The sequence below is a fragment of the Blastomyces dermatitidis genome (genome assembly GCF_000003525.1).
Source record: "Blastomyces dermatitidis ER-3 genomic scaffold supercont1.5, whole genome shotgun sequence".
NCBI classification, from domain to species: Eukaryota; Fungi; Ascomycota; class Eurotiomycetes; order Onygenales; family Ajellomycetaceae; genus Blastomyces; species Blastomyces dermatitidis.
Genome location: NW_025544778.1, coordinates 3,213,366 through 3,230,878, shown reverse-complemented (window position 1 = coordinate 3,230,878; position 17,513 = coordinate 3,213,366). Strand labels below are relative to the sequence as shown.

Here is a 17,513-nt window from a genome sequence, read left to right as displayed (position 1 = left end):
ACCCTAACAACCCCGCAGCCCCCGTTTCTACATTCCACCCTCTTCCTTCCTCTTACCACCCCGGCCAACCCTATCAACCTAATCACTCTCTTCCACCCTGTATCACCTTCATCACCATTATCAGATTAATCAGAGCTGTACAGGCTGCGCCGCTGCAGAGCCAGCTCTTCAATCCCATCTGAATTCAAAGAAGTGTATATGACATCACATGAGATCATGTTACAGAGCATTTGATAAAATGAACATAGAGAAGAGCATAAGAAATGTAAGTACTGTAAAGAATGTATGAAAGAAGCAGAATAAAAAAAAGAATGAAGATTTAAAGATTGATCTGAGCTGTATGAGTCAGAGCATTCAAATATTTTTGATAGAATGCATATGATGTCACATTACAGTGTTTTTTACATGGAAAAGTTGGTTTTTCTATAATAAATAGAGTATATTAATGAATGTAGAGAAGAGTATAAAGAATGTAAATCCTGTTTCATGAATTTGATGAGGTGCATGTGATATCATGTGAGGTCATGTTACAGGGCATTTTACTCGGAAAAGTTGGTTTTTCTATAATATATAGAGAGATGATAGAGGAGTTCTTGAAGTAGTTGATTGATATTATAAGAAGCTAGCTGCTACATGGCATTTTATAGGAGCTTGCAATCACTGATCACGTGGATCAGTGGCTGTAGTGAGTGTGTGGGCGGAAGCAGTCGGCCCGCAAGGGAGGCAATCCGATCTGACATGATTGTAATTGATTTACAAAGGTGAGCATTGGGTGGAAACAAGTGTTAGGTGGTTGATTATGTTAAATGTTGGATGAGGAACCGTGCATTGTCTCTGAACTCCGCCGAATTCGATATGAATGCACCTATCATTAGCTGCTTCATGGAGGTATTTGCTAGTAAGTTGTTGTGTTCAATTGATTTTTGTACGTAACTAGTTTTCTACATGAAGATCCACATATTAATAACTAACTTAAAATCCATTGAAAGATTCACATTTCTGAGCCATAATTAATTTCTTCTCTCTTCTTTTTTCAACACCCCCAGCGCACAAAGTTCTCAGAAATTTCAACAACCCAGTGTACTGTTATCCTGTGTTGTGGTAACACGCGCTATTGTGAACAACTGAATGATCCCCTTCTTCTTGAACGGCGTTCTCTATCGTAATTGACGATCTCAGCCTACCAAGCTTCACCACAGCAACACCTTTTGTGGCTGAAAACTTATTTTGTTCGTGGATCCTATCTCTTCGTCAGTTTCCCCTAACATGTCTAATATCCCTTGGCCAATTGCCAAATATCTAGTCCTTCATTACTAGTACTACACATACACATCCTCTGCACCCCATCTTCTGCCCTAGCTATTATTCGACGACGAGCAACATGGTGAATCTAGGAAAATATATCACGCGAATCGACTACGGCAGGACTGAATATGAATGTGCCTACTGTTACAAAACCACAACTTCGCTCACTGCCCTGACCCAACACTGTCGTGATTCCCGGGCCCATTGCTGGTGCAATCGCTGTGAAAGGGTATTCCCTCACAATACGGCACTGGATGATCATTTGAAATATTCTTCTGCACATCACATCTGCGAGAGAGGTGATTGTTATGAAGACTTCCCAATATCTGATGAGTTGGTAGACCATAAAGAGGAGTGCCATAACTGGTGCAAGCCTTGCAATTGGTTTGCAGAGAGTCAATATCAGCTCAGAGAGCATGATATCAACAGGCATTTCATGTGTGGAACATGTGGTATCTTTTTCCCGAATGATAATAATCGGCGAATGGTAAGTCCCAAGGCCTCCTCCCACTTCTAAATGCTCTTGCAAACGGTTGCCGTGATTTGGTTATCTTTACATTCCGTTCTACTCTTACTAAAACAAACCATAGCATATGATCACCCACCAAGAGCGCGACAGAGAATGTTACGGATGCACAAGGATGTTTTCAACCTTCTCTGCCATGCTGATCCATCTCGAGGCCGGAAGGTGTTGCACAAGCAGGGACGAGTTGAAGTCCATAGCTGCCGAATGTATGGAGAGCGACGAATATTTCCGAGGTTTTGATGAATATTTCCCGTTCTATTGTTCAAACTGCGACGTCGAGTTTTCCCGCCTCTCTGGACTCTACCAGCATGTTGAAATGCGCCTAGAGTGTCAAAACTTGCTTGAAGACGGTTCTTGTCTTTATGATCTGGAACACCACCTCAACAATGAACTCTCTGACTAGTGTTTTGGCCTTTGCAGTCGCACTGCTTTAGTTGAAGTCTGAACTCTGTAAAATTTTGTAATCAAACGGCCTGTACAGACATTTGCCATGTGGCTTTACATGTATTTGTCCTGTGCACTTGTTCTCCATCTTCTTTTGTCTTTGTTCTGGGGATGTGCTTGGTGGTCTTTTGTCTGTTCAGATTATGATGGTTAGATGTTTCTTTCTACTTCATTCTTTCCACTGCATTTTTACCCATGTGTTGAATGTCCTGCAAAAACAGCTCTCTCATTTTCGCTACATTGCGTGTATGAGGAGAGGAGGTTTCAGTAATCTTTGAGTGCTTCTTTATTTCCTTGTGTACGTGGAAGGGGCCCTTTCCTCTTTGTCTATGAGGGCTGCACAAAGTGGAAGAAGCCCATGGAGGGATGTACGGATATATTCCATAAGTCTAGTACTTTCTATGAAGGAACATATTGTGGTTTGTCTTTCTTTTCTTTTCCTTTCCTTTCTTTTCTTTTCTTTTCTTTTTTTTATTATTCAAGTAGAGTAGAGTAGAGTAGTGTAGTGTGTTACTTTTTTGTGAAGCGAAGCGAAGCAATATGTTAGATGCTTTAAAAACCTGATTAGAATAGAAGGTGTGATCTTGCAGGCCTCATTCTGTGATATGATTGTTATCTCAGCAAGCTCAGACGCTTCTCCAGATATTCATTGCTGTTTTAACACTGGATTGATGATTATGTCATGAGCTAACCTCAAATAAGCAATAAACTAATTCAAATAGTAAAATCAGGTCATGTGAGTGATAATATCTTACAAAGTGTCTGAGAAGAAACAGTTTCTGATTATTAATAACACAGAAATGATTTACTCAGTACTCTGAGTATGAAAGAGAATTCTAACTTAACTTCATAGATTCATCATTTCTGTATCATCTTAAAACCTTAGAATAACAATGTTCTCGCGATGTATCTGAAATTCTGAGATCAAAAAATATGATCATTTTCAAGAGTATACATCTATCTTAAATATAGATTTTTTTGAAATATTAAAGAAATATTTCTCTTCTTCATCTCTTTAGCTATAAGCTAAGGTGATTTTCAAATCTCAAAGATATGTGAGTATATAGTAATAGAAAGTCAAAGTTGAAGAATCTGAAAAATTCTTATAAATCTCAGAAATCTTTATTAAAGATGAAATCATTTCTTCTTAGACTCTCTGATGAGAATTGCTCTGAGCACATGACTTGTATCAAAAGTAGGTTAGTATCATGCCGGATTAGTTAATAATAATGGCCCCGGTGGCCGAATGGTTAATGCGGCCACCCAGTAGCACCTTGGCGTGGGAAATCAAGGCGCGTGGGTTTGAAACCCGCAGAGGATACATTAAATCCAGAACTCAAGCACCTCAGGTTTCTAATAAATACAGAGGTGTACAAATCACTCCAATGAATTGCTCTATGTTCCTGGGCTGGGAAGTTATTATCGCATGTATCTAATTGTCACTTCTTTGTATTTCCTATGTTCTTGTTATCTTGGCGTGGTCTCAAGACCTGTATTTCCTCCTGTATAACCAACACTTGACCTGTATTTAACATCACGCAAGGACTCATCATAAGCTCCGCTTGCATATGAGTATAATGAAAGAATAATAATAATAATAATAGTTAATAATAATGCTGCAACTCATTCAAACTGAGTCAGAGAGTCTGAGCCTGCTGAGATAAATATAATTAATTGAAAAAATGTACATCTCATGTGACCGCCCGTATAGAAAGCCGTAATAGCCTGTATAGATAGTCATCACTTATTAAGCAGGTAATTACAGCTTTAACAAGAGATCTTACTCTCTCTTTTATAAGATCTTTATCTTCTATAAGATCTCTATTTCAAAACTACTTCTCTGTGCTGCAGAACTATGTTCTATAGCAGATTCTTTTATATTTTCAATCTATTACAGTTTTTCAATTTTCTACAGCTTCTCTGCAGACTGTAGTAATATATCTATTATCTGCAATCTGTTATGAGAAATAAGACCTGTTCTGAATATTATCATTCACTGGCTCTTGAGTAATTTACATCTAATCACTTATTAAATATCTCTTTTACAATGTGCAGAGCTTGCTGTGATCACTATAGAAGTATTAGAGCTTGAAAATACTTTAACAGTACAGCTTAACTCTCTAAAGAATTCTCATAATCTGTCTCTGAGACTTTCAGAGAATTGCTGCTAAATATCAGATCAGAGATGATAGTATTAAGTAACTTAATATTAAAGAAGTTAAGATTGAACATCTGCACTGTGAGAATATCTCTTTTCAGAGAAAATTAAATCATGTTTAGTATCTCTGTAATGTGATGAAACTGAAGTAATAACTAGTCAGCAGCATTATATAGAGATAGTTGTTTAAGAAGCTGTATAAGTGAGCTTGACTATCTTACTTAAATAGTGAGCTTGTAGACTACAGAGTTATTGTAAGAATATCACAGATATAATACTTAGTATACTAAGAAAATTATATAAGATACACAGTAACTCTTGTATATATTTCAGTAGAAGAAAAATGAATTACTGACTTCTTTGATAAGAAGTCAGTATCTAGCTATTCTATATAGATAATGAGTGAATACTCTTCTCTTATTTTATAAGTAAGAATAGTCAGAGTAATATCTTAGCAGTATCTTATTATTAAGAAAGAGTAATCTGCTGATCTTGTATAAAAGCAGAGTTCTTATATTTATCAATCAGATCTTTCTATGATATATCTGAATAATATTATAGAGTGATTGAAAATCAGTTCAGATGAGATGAAATTATTCATATGAAAGTGATAAGCTGTGTGAAACTGTAACAGAGTCTTAATACAGCTAAGAGTGTGATAATACTCTTCTCTTTAAGAGTATAGTTCTCTATACTCTTAAAATTACTGAATTAGAAGTTATCTTTATTATATAGCAATAGTTATTAACTGATTGACAGTGTATATACTGCATGTGATATAAAGAAATAGATGAGTTTTTCTACTGACTGTGTAAGTCTTTCTTTTCTCATCTTCATTCAAATTAAATGTATGATAAGTGAGTTTCTTATATATTAATTTAAAATGTGAAAAATGTAGTTAATAAGTGACTTACAGATCTCTCAATATATTTCATTCTATGTATAAAATTCTCTGCAAAAGTGATGTATTTTTAGAGATAAAGTTAACAGTAGTGATAGAATTTTTTGAAAAGATCTCTCTCTCTATGAAATATTTTTCTTTCTTCTCTTTCTCAATTATAACAGTGAGTGTATGAGAGTATCATTCTCAGAGAATAATAAAGAACTGTAAGAATAAGTACTCGCAGGCGATTATTCGGGTGTTTGCAGCTTGGCGTGATATGTACTGTTAACTACTAGAAGTATTCATGATAGAAAGATAAAATGTAGAGATCAAATGTATAATAGTATTCAAGCTGAGTTATGAATAGTATTCATGAACTTCAGTCTATATAGTTGTGTGTAGTCAAGAGCTGCTAGCTCTATTAATTATATAAGAGATAGAAATAGAGATAAAGAATCTGTAAGAAGTGAGATTTCTTATATATCTCTCTCTCTCTAAGGCTTTGTCTGCAAAGTCTTTCACTGAGTGATTTCATAAAATCAACTCAGCACTGCAGTGATACTCACTAAAAACTCTTCATATCTATAAAAAATCTCAGTGAGGAAAAATCTCTTATTACTATGAAGAGAAAAGAGTCTATCACTCAGTTTCTTATTTCATAAGATTCTTTATAATCTACAGATTCTTCTCTGACTATCACACAGATTCATCTCACATCTTTCATACAGAAGAGTTTCAGTTAACTCTCAATCATTTTTATGAGATTCTTGTGTAATTATTATACAGATTTATCTCACAGATAAATCACTCTCTGTGAGATTATTCTCATCAAAGAGAAACATTTATGAGTTAATCTTTCACTCATTCTCATGAATCATTGTTCTTTAACACTGTAGAATTGTAAGGAATTTTTCATTCTTTTATCAACTCTGTAGAATTGTAGAATCAAGATGTCTATAGTCTGCAATCACTCTTTATAGTTATATAGAAAGATTTAGATCTGTGATTTATAATCACTCTTATTTACTAGAGTAATCTGACTGTTTTACAGAATCACTCACAGTGTAAATAAATCTCTCTAAAGTAGTATAAATATTTCAGATCTATCTGCAGAATCTCATCTTCTTTTCTCTTTTTCTGTAATAGCTCTCATTCTCACAAACTGTGAGTATTCTCATTCATTCATGAAGTATTTTTATTCAGATGACAGAGAGAGAGTATTTCTGATAATATTCATATATTAATTCAAGAACTTCTCAAGAATAAAAAATTTTTCAATTTCAATATCTTTATAAACAATGTCTGACTGTCACTGAGCTTCTTATAAGCATTTCTGTAACTTCTCTGATCACTTTTTATCAGCTGATGAAGTAGAGACACTGCTGCTTATAATTACATCTTTATCTCTCTCAGCTCTGTCACTGCATCTGATCTTCAGATCAGTGACTAATTTCATCTCTTTCTCAGATCAGTTTCTGACTTTAAGCAGTGCAGTTTTCTTCTTTACTGTAAGTCTTCTTATAAGTAATTTCTTACAGATTCTAGCTAATAGTTCTTATAAAGCTTCTGATGTTGTCAGTGTCTTCTGCAGCTCTGCAGGTCTACAATCACTCTCTCTCTATCTGCACAATCTCTGACCAGGTATATGTGAATATGCCTAGGTTTTCTATCAATGATTCTCACATCATGATGCATTTTCACAATCTTATTATCAATAAGAGATGAGTTCTCAGGTATCTGCAAAATCTGAGTAATTAAGACAATATAAATGCTATGAATTCATGATAAGAGTTGATCTGAATAGATGAGCTCTCTCTTCACATCTTAATTATTTCTGAGCTGAATACTTCAGCACAACTGAGAGAGTGAATACAGCTTTATAAGAGATATCTGATCACATATGTAGATGATCAGCTCTTAAGACTCTGCTATAACTATATATACTCTGATGTTCAGCTTCTCTGAAGTCTGTGTATTTCTGATAATCTTCATATCAAATATAATAATTATCTGTATCACAGACATGATACTCTCTGCTTCTTTGAAAAGAGAAATTGATAGTTATGAGAGAATTAAGTGTTACAGATATTAAGAATGTGAGTATGAATTTTCTTTGTTTTTTCTTTATTAGTCTTTAAATTGTGTTCACAGCTCTGTTTATTTTCTTGTTTTTTAACTTTAATAAGAATATGATTTCTTCTTTTCTTATATACACTGTAGACTGTTCATCTCAGTAGAAACTTATTATCTTATAGACTAGAATTTGTAAATAACAGTGTTAATATCTTTATTACAATCAGATTCTTAGTGAAGATCACATTATTCTGACTTATCAGAATTTATAGTATAAAAGTCATGTCTTAGCTTCTGCAGATATCTTATCTATCTGAATAATTCTCAAGTGAACTCATTTATCTTATCAGAATACTTTTATCACTGAATCTTAAATCAGAGCTTATAATCTCACTTCTCTGAGTTAATAATCTCTTTGATCTGATATTCTCTTTCACTCTCTAGTACTTTATAGACAGAGTGATGAGTCACAGAATTCTCTTCTGAGAATTTCTTATATTCACAGAGTAAAGAGATATGAAAAATATTATATATCTGCAACTCAGATAACAGTTTTAATCTATAGAACTGTAAACTAACTTTCTTCATAATCTTATAAGACTCTATTCACAAGAGATTCAGCTTCTTACTAGATCTTCATATGATGATATTTTCTAGACTCAGTCAGACTCTATTATCTTTCTTAAAACTCTTTATAATATGCTTGAAGTCATAGTATCTCTTCTAATACTCTTAAGTCTTTCTCAAGAATTCACAGACTTTCTCTCAGATCTTCTGAATTCTCTCAGTCTGTTCACAGACATCACTACACTCTATAGTATACTCTTACAGGTTTATCAAGATCATCTGCAGATAAGTCTCAGTGAGTATCTCAAAGAGAATTTTATCTGTACTGATATATTTTGAGTTATTGTATACAAACTCTGTAAGTAATAATCAATACACTCAGTTATTCTGATTATAATTGATAAAGTACTACAGATACTGTTTTAATATACTCATTAGATATTCTATCTGATTATCTGTCTATTAATAAAAAGCTGTGCTTAGATCTTACAAGATCTTCAGTATAGTTATCAGATCAGATCAGAACTCTTCTATGAAGATTAATTCTCTGTCTAAGATAATATTCACAGACAATTCATGCAATCAGATCATATTACAGATAAAGATATAAATTAAATTCTTTGACTTCAAGTTCTTGCAGATAAGTATAAAGTGTGTTATCTTAGTAAAGTAATTCACTATTATCAGTACACTGTCAAAGCAGGTATCATATATGTTCTTACTTTCAGAGAGACTCACAAGAGTATTCATTTCTAGCTGTTCTCAAGATTTCTGTGAAATAAGTAGAGAAGTAAGTTCTTCATATAATCTAAACTACACTATTCATGAATTCTGATAAATAGTATAAGAATTCACTATCTTCTTTACAAGTTCTCACATCTTCAGTCAGAAGTATTTTCTTATGAGTAACTTATAAGTTCTAGTATCTGTAAAATAACTCATTAGAGAAGAGTCATGATATCTTTTAATAAGTTCTATATATAGAAACTTATTCATGAGTATATAAATTCAGTTTTCTCTTTGTAAGAGACTATTTAAGTCTCTTCAATTCTTTATTTCTGCAGAGTTAATCTCTACTGTGAGCAGTTTCTGAATATACTAAGTATATTCATTCTTCAGTTGCAGTTCAGACAATCTAAATAGAAGATCTTATAAAGACTTATACTCTGTTTTCTCTTACATCAGATCTTCTGTGATACTTCTTGAAGCCTGCAAACTCTTCAGATTATAGATACTCTCTTCAAGAATTCTTATGAAGATTCTCAGAGTATTAACTCTTAGTGTTATAGAGAGTAGTTGTATAGACTTCTCTTCTCTCTCTCTTCTCTTCTCTTATAAGAGATTGAGAGACTCTTCAGTCAATCTCTTTATAATACTCAGTTTAAGCATTCTATAAAGCTTTTCTGTCTTCTCTAGTCTCTCTGTGTCTGTCACTCTGATCTTCTTAATATAGTCTGATCTGTGAGAGAGTCTGTCTGCTGAGTTCTTAGTTCTCTTGATATATTCTATCTTGAATCAGAACTCACTTAGTCTCTGAGCTCAGTGAACCTGTCACTGTGAGAGTTTCTTGATTGAAGTAAACTGTTATAAGCTGTTATAATCAGTTCTAATAGTAATCACTGTTATAAGGTTCTTAAAGTAGTAATATTAATAATGAAAGAATTTCACTATTATGAGAAGCTTCTGATTATAAATATTATAGTTAATCTTTACAGATTGTATCTTCTGTGAGAAAAAGATCACTGAAACTCAGTTCTCATTTAACTGTAGTTATAAGACTATTTCTGAAATTACAAAGAAGAAGATATCTATCTTCAATCTAATTAAGAGTAAGAAATTAAAGTGAAATAGTATTACTGTATCTGTAAATATCTGTTTCAATCTTATAAAGACTCTGTAAGCTTCTGAGATAAGAAAGTTCTTACAGTTCTTTCTTCTCAATAATCTTTTCATTCTCTATTTATGAGATAACTTCTTCTTATTTTCATTCTTCAGCATGTCTGTAAGAATCAAGAAGATTCTCATGAATACAAAGATAAACTATCTATAGAAATTCACAAAGCTCAGAAAGATCTGAATCTCATGAATACTAGTTAGCTCTGATTATAATAGAATAGTCTCAATCTGTGAAGATTTCATCTGAATATCATCTATAGTAATTATATATTCTAGAAAATTAATCTGATAGACACTGAAGTTATACTTTATAAGCTTAATATACAGTTCTGTCTTATCTAAGATCTTCAACACACTTTGTACATGCTCAGTGTGTTCTTTCTTCTTCATGAAGTACATTATCACATTATTCAGATATATTATTATAAAGACATTCAGATATATATGAAGTGTTTTATTAATAAAAGACTGAAATATCACAGAGATATTAGTCAGATCAAAAGATATTATTAGATATTCAAACAATCTCAGTGCAGTTCTAAAGACAGTCTTCTATTCATTCTCAGACTATATTCACAGTTATGTATATATATTAATTATATTAAGTTGTATGAATATAACAGCTTCTGTGAGACAGTTGATCACATTCTTAATCAGAGACAGAGAATAGTAACTCTTTATTATCTTGAAGTTTAGATTATAATAGTCTACATATAATCTGAGATCTTTATTCTTCTTTTTTATAAATATCACAGAGACTCCTGCAGAGGCCTGTGAAGATCAGATGAAGTCATTCTTCAGATTCTTCTTTATATAGATTTACAAGACCTCTGTCTTATAATAAGAGAGCTTATAGATTAGTTCTCAGAAGAGTTTCTGTTCTTCTATCAAATCTATTATCAGATTCTTCTTATGATAAGAAGAAAGCTCAGCTGTCTTAGCTGAGCTGAATATCTCTGTGAGATCTCAGTATTTCTCTAGTATCTGAAGCTCAGTTTTCATGATTGTGAGATTCTCAGATACTTGTAAAGTTATTATATAGATGAGCTTGTCTTCTCTAATTAACTCTACAGTATTAACTGATTCTATCTCTGTGAGTGAGTCTGTCAACACTGATTGAAAGTATAAACCTGACTCACAGACAGCTATGTGTGAATTGTATCTTTAAAGTTATACAAGTCTTAAATACATATTATCTGTGATATCTGTAATAATCACAGTTTCTATAAATCTTTTCCAGGTTTCAGAGAGATCTTGTAATTCAAAAATAACTCTTATAAGTTTCTCAGCTCTCAGGTCTGAGTTCTCACACTCTGCTTATTATAAGAGCAGATTCTCAGTCTTCATCTTTCAGCTCATTCACTTCACAAGCTTTAGAGATATTACAGTGATCTGAGATTCTGAGTTTATCAATACTTCTCATACTTATGAGGCAGCAGTACTGTAGCACAGTCTCTTCTTATAAGCAAGCATTTTTATCAGAGAAGTAACAGATTCAGATATCAGCTTTAAAACTCTTAAGAAGACTATTACTGACTCTGTCTGTGACTTCTTAAATTTCTATTTTAATTTATCTGAATAGTTTATATGAAGATGTTCTAATTTAGAACAGATAAAGCAGAGTCTCTTTTTCTTAATCTCTCTATTATATACTCTGTTTACAGAAGCTTATGAAGCTCTCTCTTTCTACTCAGCAGTCAGATACAAATCTCTCTATATCTTATTATCTTTTTCTAATAAATCTGTTCTCTGTTGTTCTAGCTCTTACAGAGTTAGTTGATAATTTACTCTTTATAAATCTATAACTCTTACAGTAATCTGTAAGTAATAAATGAAAGTTATCAGTTTCTTCAGAGTCAAGAGCTTAGAGTCTTACTCAATGAGCTTGTTCTATATATCTTTATTCAGTCTCTTTATAAATATCATTATTCAGGTCTTGTTTCAGAGCTCTGTTTTCACAGATCTCAATTCACATCATAATTTTATAAAATGCTGTAAGTAGTCTTCATCAGATTTCTTACCTCTTTTTCTAATATTAATGATTATAACTCAGATGTTCTCTGTTCAGCTCACAGAGTCTCTCAACTTATTCTCTAAATAGGTCTTGAGAATAGATCAGTGAGATCTCTTATAATCATTCTCTAGATAATTCAGTCAGTTCTTGACTTCAGTGTAATAGAGATCTGTTATTATATAGATAACAGCTTCTTCATCTTTCATGTCATATAACTGAGCTTGTGAGTCAATTTCAAATACAAACTTGCAAAAGCTTTTATAGATTATAATTTGATAAGTGATCTTAAGTAGTTACAGCTTAAGAAAGTTTCTTTTTAATTCACAGATATCTCTGAAGATTATGTCTAGAGACTCAGTTTAAGAGTGTTTACAGACAGTAAGCATTTCTTGTAGAAAAATAGCTTAATTCTGTGAGAGATGCTTAAGAATGTTCTTCACTAAGATTAGTTTATTCATGAGTTTGAAGAGTTTCTCTGTCACAGATGCAGAGAATGATATTCTGTGAGTAATTGATAAGTTCTCTGAGACTTCTTTTATGAGAGTTATTCATGATTCAGATGACTGCTTCTGAGTGCCTGTAGTAGAGTTTGCAGGGATGAAAGCATGTGAGTTTCTAGTTCTTTCAGTTATAACAGGCAGTTACTGACTGACTGAGCTTGAAATGTAAGAATAAGTGCTCACAGGTGCCCCAGTGGCCGAATAGTTAATGCGGCCACCCGGTAGTGCCTTGGCGTGGGAAACCAAGGCGTGTGGGTTCGAAACCTGCAGGGAATACATTAAATCCGGAACCCAAGCACCTCAGGTTTCTAATAAATACAGAGGTGTACAAATCACTTCAATAAATCGCTCTATGATCCTGGGCTGGGAAGTTATTATTGCATGTATCTAATTGTCACTTCTTTGTATTTCCTATGTTCTTGTTATTGTGATTCAAAGGTTGCTTAAGCCAGCGTACGATTACAGGCGTACGCCGGCTTCTTATATATTGAATCTCGTACGCTAAATTAATTAGCGGCCGCTAGGGCCCCTTTACATTTGTACATGTACACTAGTAGTTCGGAAGCGGCCGCGTTATTATCCGACGGTTGTACATTCTTCCGAACCACATCCTCTCCCACTAGATTCAGTCACACTCACATGACCATATCATACACCCTAGCTTCATGCGGATTAGCTTGCTACTAGTGTTTCACAATCATGTGATCTATTCCTGATCTGGCTAGCATTCTGTGTACACTCTCACAAAGAAACTTTCACTATATTACATCACTTATTCACTAACTTTTCTCATTCTTCAATTATCTTCTTCATCATCATTATCATTAAATGCTACTATTTCATTCAAGATTTCTGTCTCTTCTTCTGTTCAACTCTTTTCATCTGTTCATCTATCACATTATATGTGTTTCTGACAATAGTCTCTCATTCTCATAACAAGTGTCATTATAGTGCTCATACTGAGCAGTTCATTAGCAGTAAGTGTAATGTGTTGTGAAATGTACATGGTCAGAACTTGTTTATCTTCTAATGATTGTCAGAATGTACTATCATGAATGATACATCTTCTTCATCTTCTTATACACTCTCTTCACTTTCTTATACACTCTTGACTATTTCTCTTCTCAGTGAGTTTCTGATTGTGTTTTCTGACATGATTTTACATGAATGCAGATGCTGATATGTTTGTTTTTATTCATATAGAATCTTCATGCATTGACAGATCTGCATTCACTGATGATAGTGAACCTGATGTTGCATTCTTGATCAAGAACTTAAAGAACATGATAATGAAGAAATTGTCTGTATCATGTATGATCAGATCTTTCACATTCTCTCTTATCTCTTCTACCACTTCTTTCTCTGCTGCTTCTCTCTCTGTCTCTTTCTCTGCTGCTTCTCAATCTTCTATACTTGCCTCTGTGTCTGGTTCTCCCGCTTCTGCTACCTCTGTTCCCATGATCCCTGGTTTTACCACCTCTGCTTTTGTTACTAGCTCTTCCCGTTTCAAGGAGATATTGTGTAGACTTAATGAACTATATCTCTCAGTGTGTACACTTCTGCCCTTCTTACTGACTTTCAGAATAATTTATTATATAAAGACAGTGTATGACATGACTATCTGAAGCTCAGTTATGAACACTGATTATTATATTTGTTTTAAATATTCATGATAAGACAATCATTTATTCATATCAGAGAATCACTTCTTCTCTCAACAGTGTTGAGATTATAAGTCTTTTTCTTTTCATCTTTTCAATCTGATGCTGATTTTTCTGTTCTTAGAGAAAATTGTTATGAGTTTTACTGTGCATGAAGTTGTAGCATTCACAGATATCAAGAAGCTTTTTATAACTGTAAAGTTCAACATCACAGAAACATCTGCTCTAATGAATTTCTTTAAGATAATAGATCTGTATCAGTCTATTCTCTGACATCTATCATCTGACTTCATGATGCAGGCAAAAGATATCCATGTTTTCAGAAATGAGAACATGAATGTCATACTCTTTTACACCTGCGGGTGTGAGGCTTGTACACCTTGTCTGAAATATCATTATGAGAATGAGCTGTTCACATGCTGCATTCTGCTTTCTGCATTTCTTCATGTCTCTCTCTCTCTTTCTGAGAAGCCTTGTGCATGTTGTAATTGCACATACAACTCTAAGACCAGCAGGTGTTTATTCAGTAACTGTTCTCATCTCTGATTTTGTGATTTTTATACACTAACAATGATTCTTAGTTGCTTTGATGTCAGAGATTATTCTCATCAAAGATAACAATGTCACTGAGACTACTCTCTTCTGCTCTCAAGCTTCTTCTGTCACTTTCTCTCCCTCTTCTGCGGGGAAGGTTGTGTGCACACCAGGTTATAAGTGTTCAGCTCTGAGTGACTCTCACTATTGTTTATCTGATCCTGCACCTTCTTCTTCTTCTGTTTCTTTCATCTTCACTCTCTCTGTCTCAGCTTCTGGTCCTGCGAGTCCTGCACTCTTCTTCAATTTCTCTACATGTACATATACACATTTCTATATTGACATTCCAGTCAATATTGTGATAAATGACATTAATGTCATACACAGAGCAGTAGAGGAATTGAAGATGTGTATAATATTATTATAAGAGTAGCTTGTGACTCTTAAATTTCTTACAGATCTTGAGTTTTAAGATTTCCTTTGTTTTTGATATTTTTCAGATGATATGATGTTGGAAATAGATTAAATATGTGATGTATAAAAATGAATGAAGTATGTATAATAACATTTATCTTTTACAGCTGACTCTTATAATTGATGATTAATTTATTATCTCTTTTCTTACACTTTTTCTCTATCTGCTAGTCACTACTCTTATACAATCTTTATATAATACAGTGTTCAATGACTAGGTTCAGCAGCTTTCAACTTTTTATGATTCTGTCTCACATATTATACTGTCTCTCTTCACTCACTCAGATCACTACAGTGAACAGCTTATTGAAACTAATCTCATCTGATCTCTGAGCATCTTCAGAGATTAAGATGACTTAGTCTCATGTGTTCATGAATATTTCAGATAGTTCATTCTCTGTGATCTCTGTGATTGAACTGATGTAAACAGTTGAATTTAACTCTGAATTTCTTTTTCTTCTGTGATCTGATTCATATACAAGTCTGCTGCTTTGAGATCACTCTTTGTCATGTTGCACTCACTGTCTGTGATGTGTTATCATACAATCAGCTACAGTCTCATCACTTATTGAAGTGTGATATTCATCTGATTTCTTCATTTCTTCCCATTCTTTTCTTATAATTGTGAAAAGATCAGAATAAGTGAGATTATCTGGTTTGTAAGTGTCTATGATTTCTCTTACTTTGCAAGACTTTTCAATTATAAGTCTCTTCTTTTTCAACACTGATAATAGTGCTGTGAATAATCATAATTCACTCAGATCTTACACTCTTACTTTCATAAGTTATGAATCATTGATTAAGTTTTGTAAGATTCATCTCTCTGATTCTTTCAATGTGTATGTTCTCAGAGAATGTGATTTAAGTATTTTATATGACTCAAATCATCTAGATTGAAACTTCTCAGAACTCTCATTATATATAAGAACTCATGTTCTCATCTTGAGACTTGATTTCTTAACAAGTGAGTCTTGTATTCTTTTCAATTGAATTGCTCAGTTCAGAAGTAACTTGTTAGCTTTTGCATGTGTATAGCTGATCTCTTTCAATCTTGATTCTATGTCTGTGACTGTTGTGTCTGCAACTGCTGTTTCTGCTGTGTTCACAACTGCTCTCTCTCTCATCTTTTTCAAAGTATTCTTCAGAATACGCGGATGCAATTCATACAACAGGTAGAATGATGAATGCTTAGAGACTGCATGCTGTCAAATCCGCATGATCAATAGCGCCTGCCTGAGATATTCATTTCATAGTCTCATAGACTTGCTCACTAGATATTTCATCAGCATATTATTTAAGATTTCATTCAAGTGTTCCATCTTTCTGTTTGTTCATGAATGATATAATATTGTTCTATAATATCTTATCTGTAACTGGCTCATGAAATGCCTCATCACTCCTTCTATGAGATTCACACTATTATCAGTTAGAATCTCACGCGGCATTTCATAGTTAACATAGATCTCATTATATAGAAACTTTGTCATCACCTTCTCTATTATCTCTGAAACTGCTTTCACAACTGACCAGTCAGTAGTGTAATCAATAGCAGTGATTATTTATTGATTTTCATTTGACATTTGTGATAATATGTCTATGAGATTCATCTCTCATTGTTTGAACAGTTATATTGTACACTTCATCTGATATTGTGCTTTCTTATGTTCTAATCCTTTCTTCAATTCTTTCATGACCTGGTAATTCAGGCACTTGTGAGTGTACATCTGAATGTTCTCAGCCATGCTTAGTCAGTATACTCTTAGTTTGAGTACACTCATGAGTTCAGAGCTTTCTAAGTGACTGAATTTCTTGTGCATGTGAGTCACTAAGTCATGTTGAAATGAAGATTCTAGATAGAGAGCTTCTGTATATTCTAGATCATGATAAAGTACAATGTCATTTTTCAATTTTCTCAGCTTGAAGTTCAGAAGCATCTCTTCTACTACTTTCACAAGATACTTATCATCTGACATCTTGTCATTCTTCAAGTGAGAGATCATGATGTTCACTTATTCTGATTCCTTGCATCTTCTCAGTGCATTTAATATGAATATTTCTTATACCTAGTTTGCAGAACTCTCACTTATGAAATTGAGTCTGTAACTGATTATATCAGATATCACTGTGTCTGATTCTTTTCAGTATTTGATATGAAGATTGTACACTTGAAACTCTGAGATTTAACATACTAAGTGTTTGAAAGATTTTATTGTTGATTGTAGATAGATGAGACTTTTATAATCTGTGATCACTGTTATTGTATACTTATTGTCAATATATCTATTTCACAATATCAGTGTGTGCTTGATTACTAGCAATTTCTTTTCATACACTGAATAATTGAGCTCAGTGTCTGATAGTTTTCTATCATTGTATATCATCAGATGCAGCTTGTCATTCTTACTCATCTGTAGAAGAGCATCTCTGATAGCTCATTTAAATATGTCTGTCTTGATATAGAAAGATTTATTATGATTT

At 33.4% G+C, this 17,513-nt stretch overlaps 1 protein-coding gene across 1 annotated transcript; it reads left to right on the top strand.

Moving 5' to 3' along the window:
* The first annotated feature begins 733 nt into the window (after window positions 1-733).
* Window positions 734-2,983, top strand: BDCG_05311 (C2H2 finger domain-containing protein). Its single transcript, XM_045420981.1, has 4 exons — window positions 734-898; window positions 990-1,229; window positions 1,304-1,792; window positions 1,896-2,983. The coding sequence occupies exons 3-4, from the start codon at window positions 1,382-1,384 to the stop codon at window positions 2,232-2,234; spliced, it is 750 nt and encodes a 249-aa protein (XP_045276962.1). The 5' UTR covers window positions 734-898; window positions 990-1,229; window positions 1,304-1,381; the 3' UTR covers window positions 2,235-2,983.
* The last annotated feature ends 14,530 nt before the right edge of the window (window positions 2,984-17,513 follow it).

Excerpts from the sequence above, each read along its gene's own strand:
- BDCG_05311 (XM_045420981.1), top strand. The coding sequence starts at position 1,382 with ATGGTGAATCTAGGAAAATATATCACGCGAATCGACTACGGCAGGACT. Across the intron at positions 1,793-1,895 it reads ATGATAATAATCGGCGAATG|CATATGATCACCCACCAAGA; the intron begins GTAAGTCCCAAG and ends AACAAACCATAG.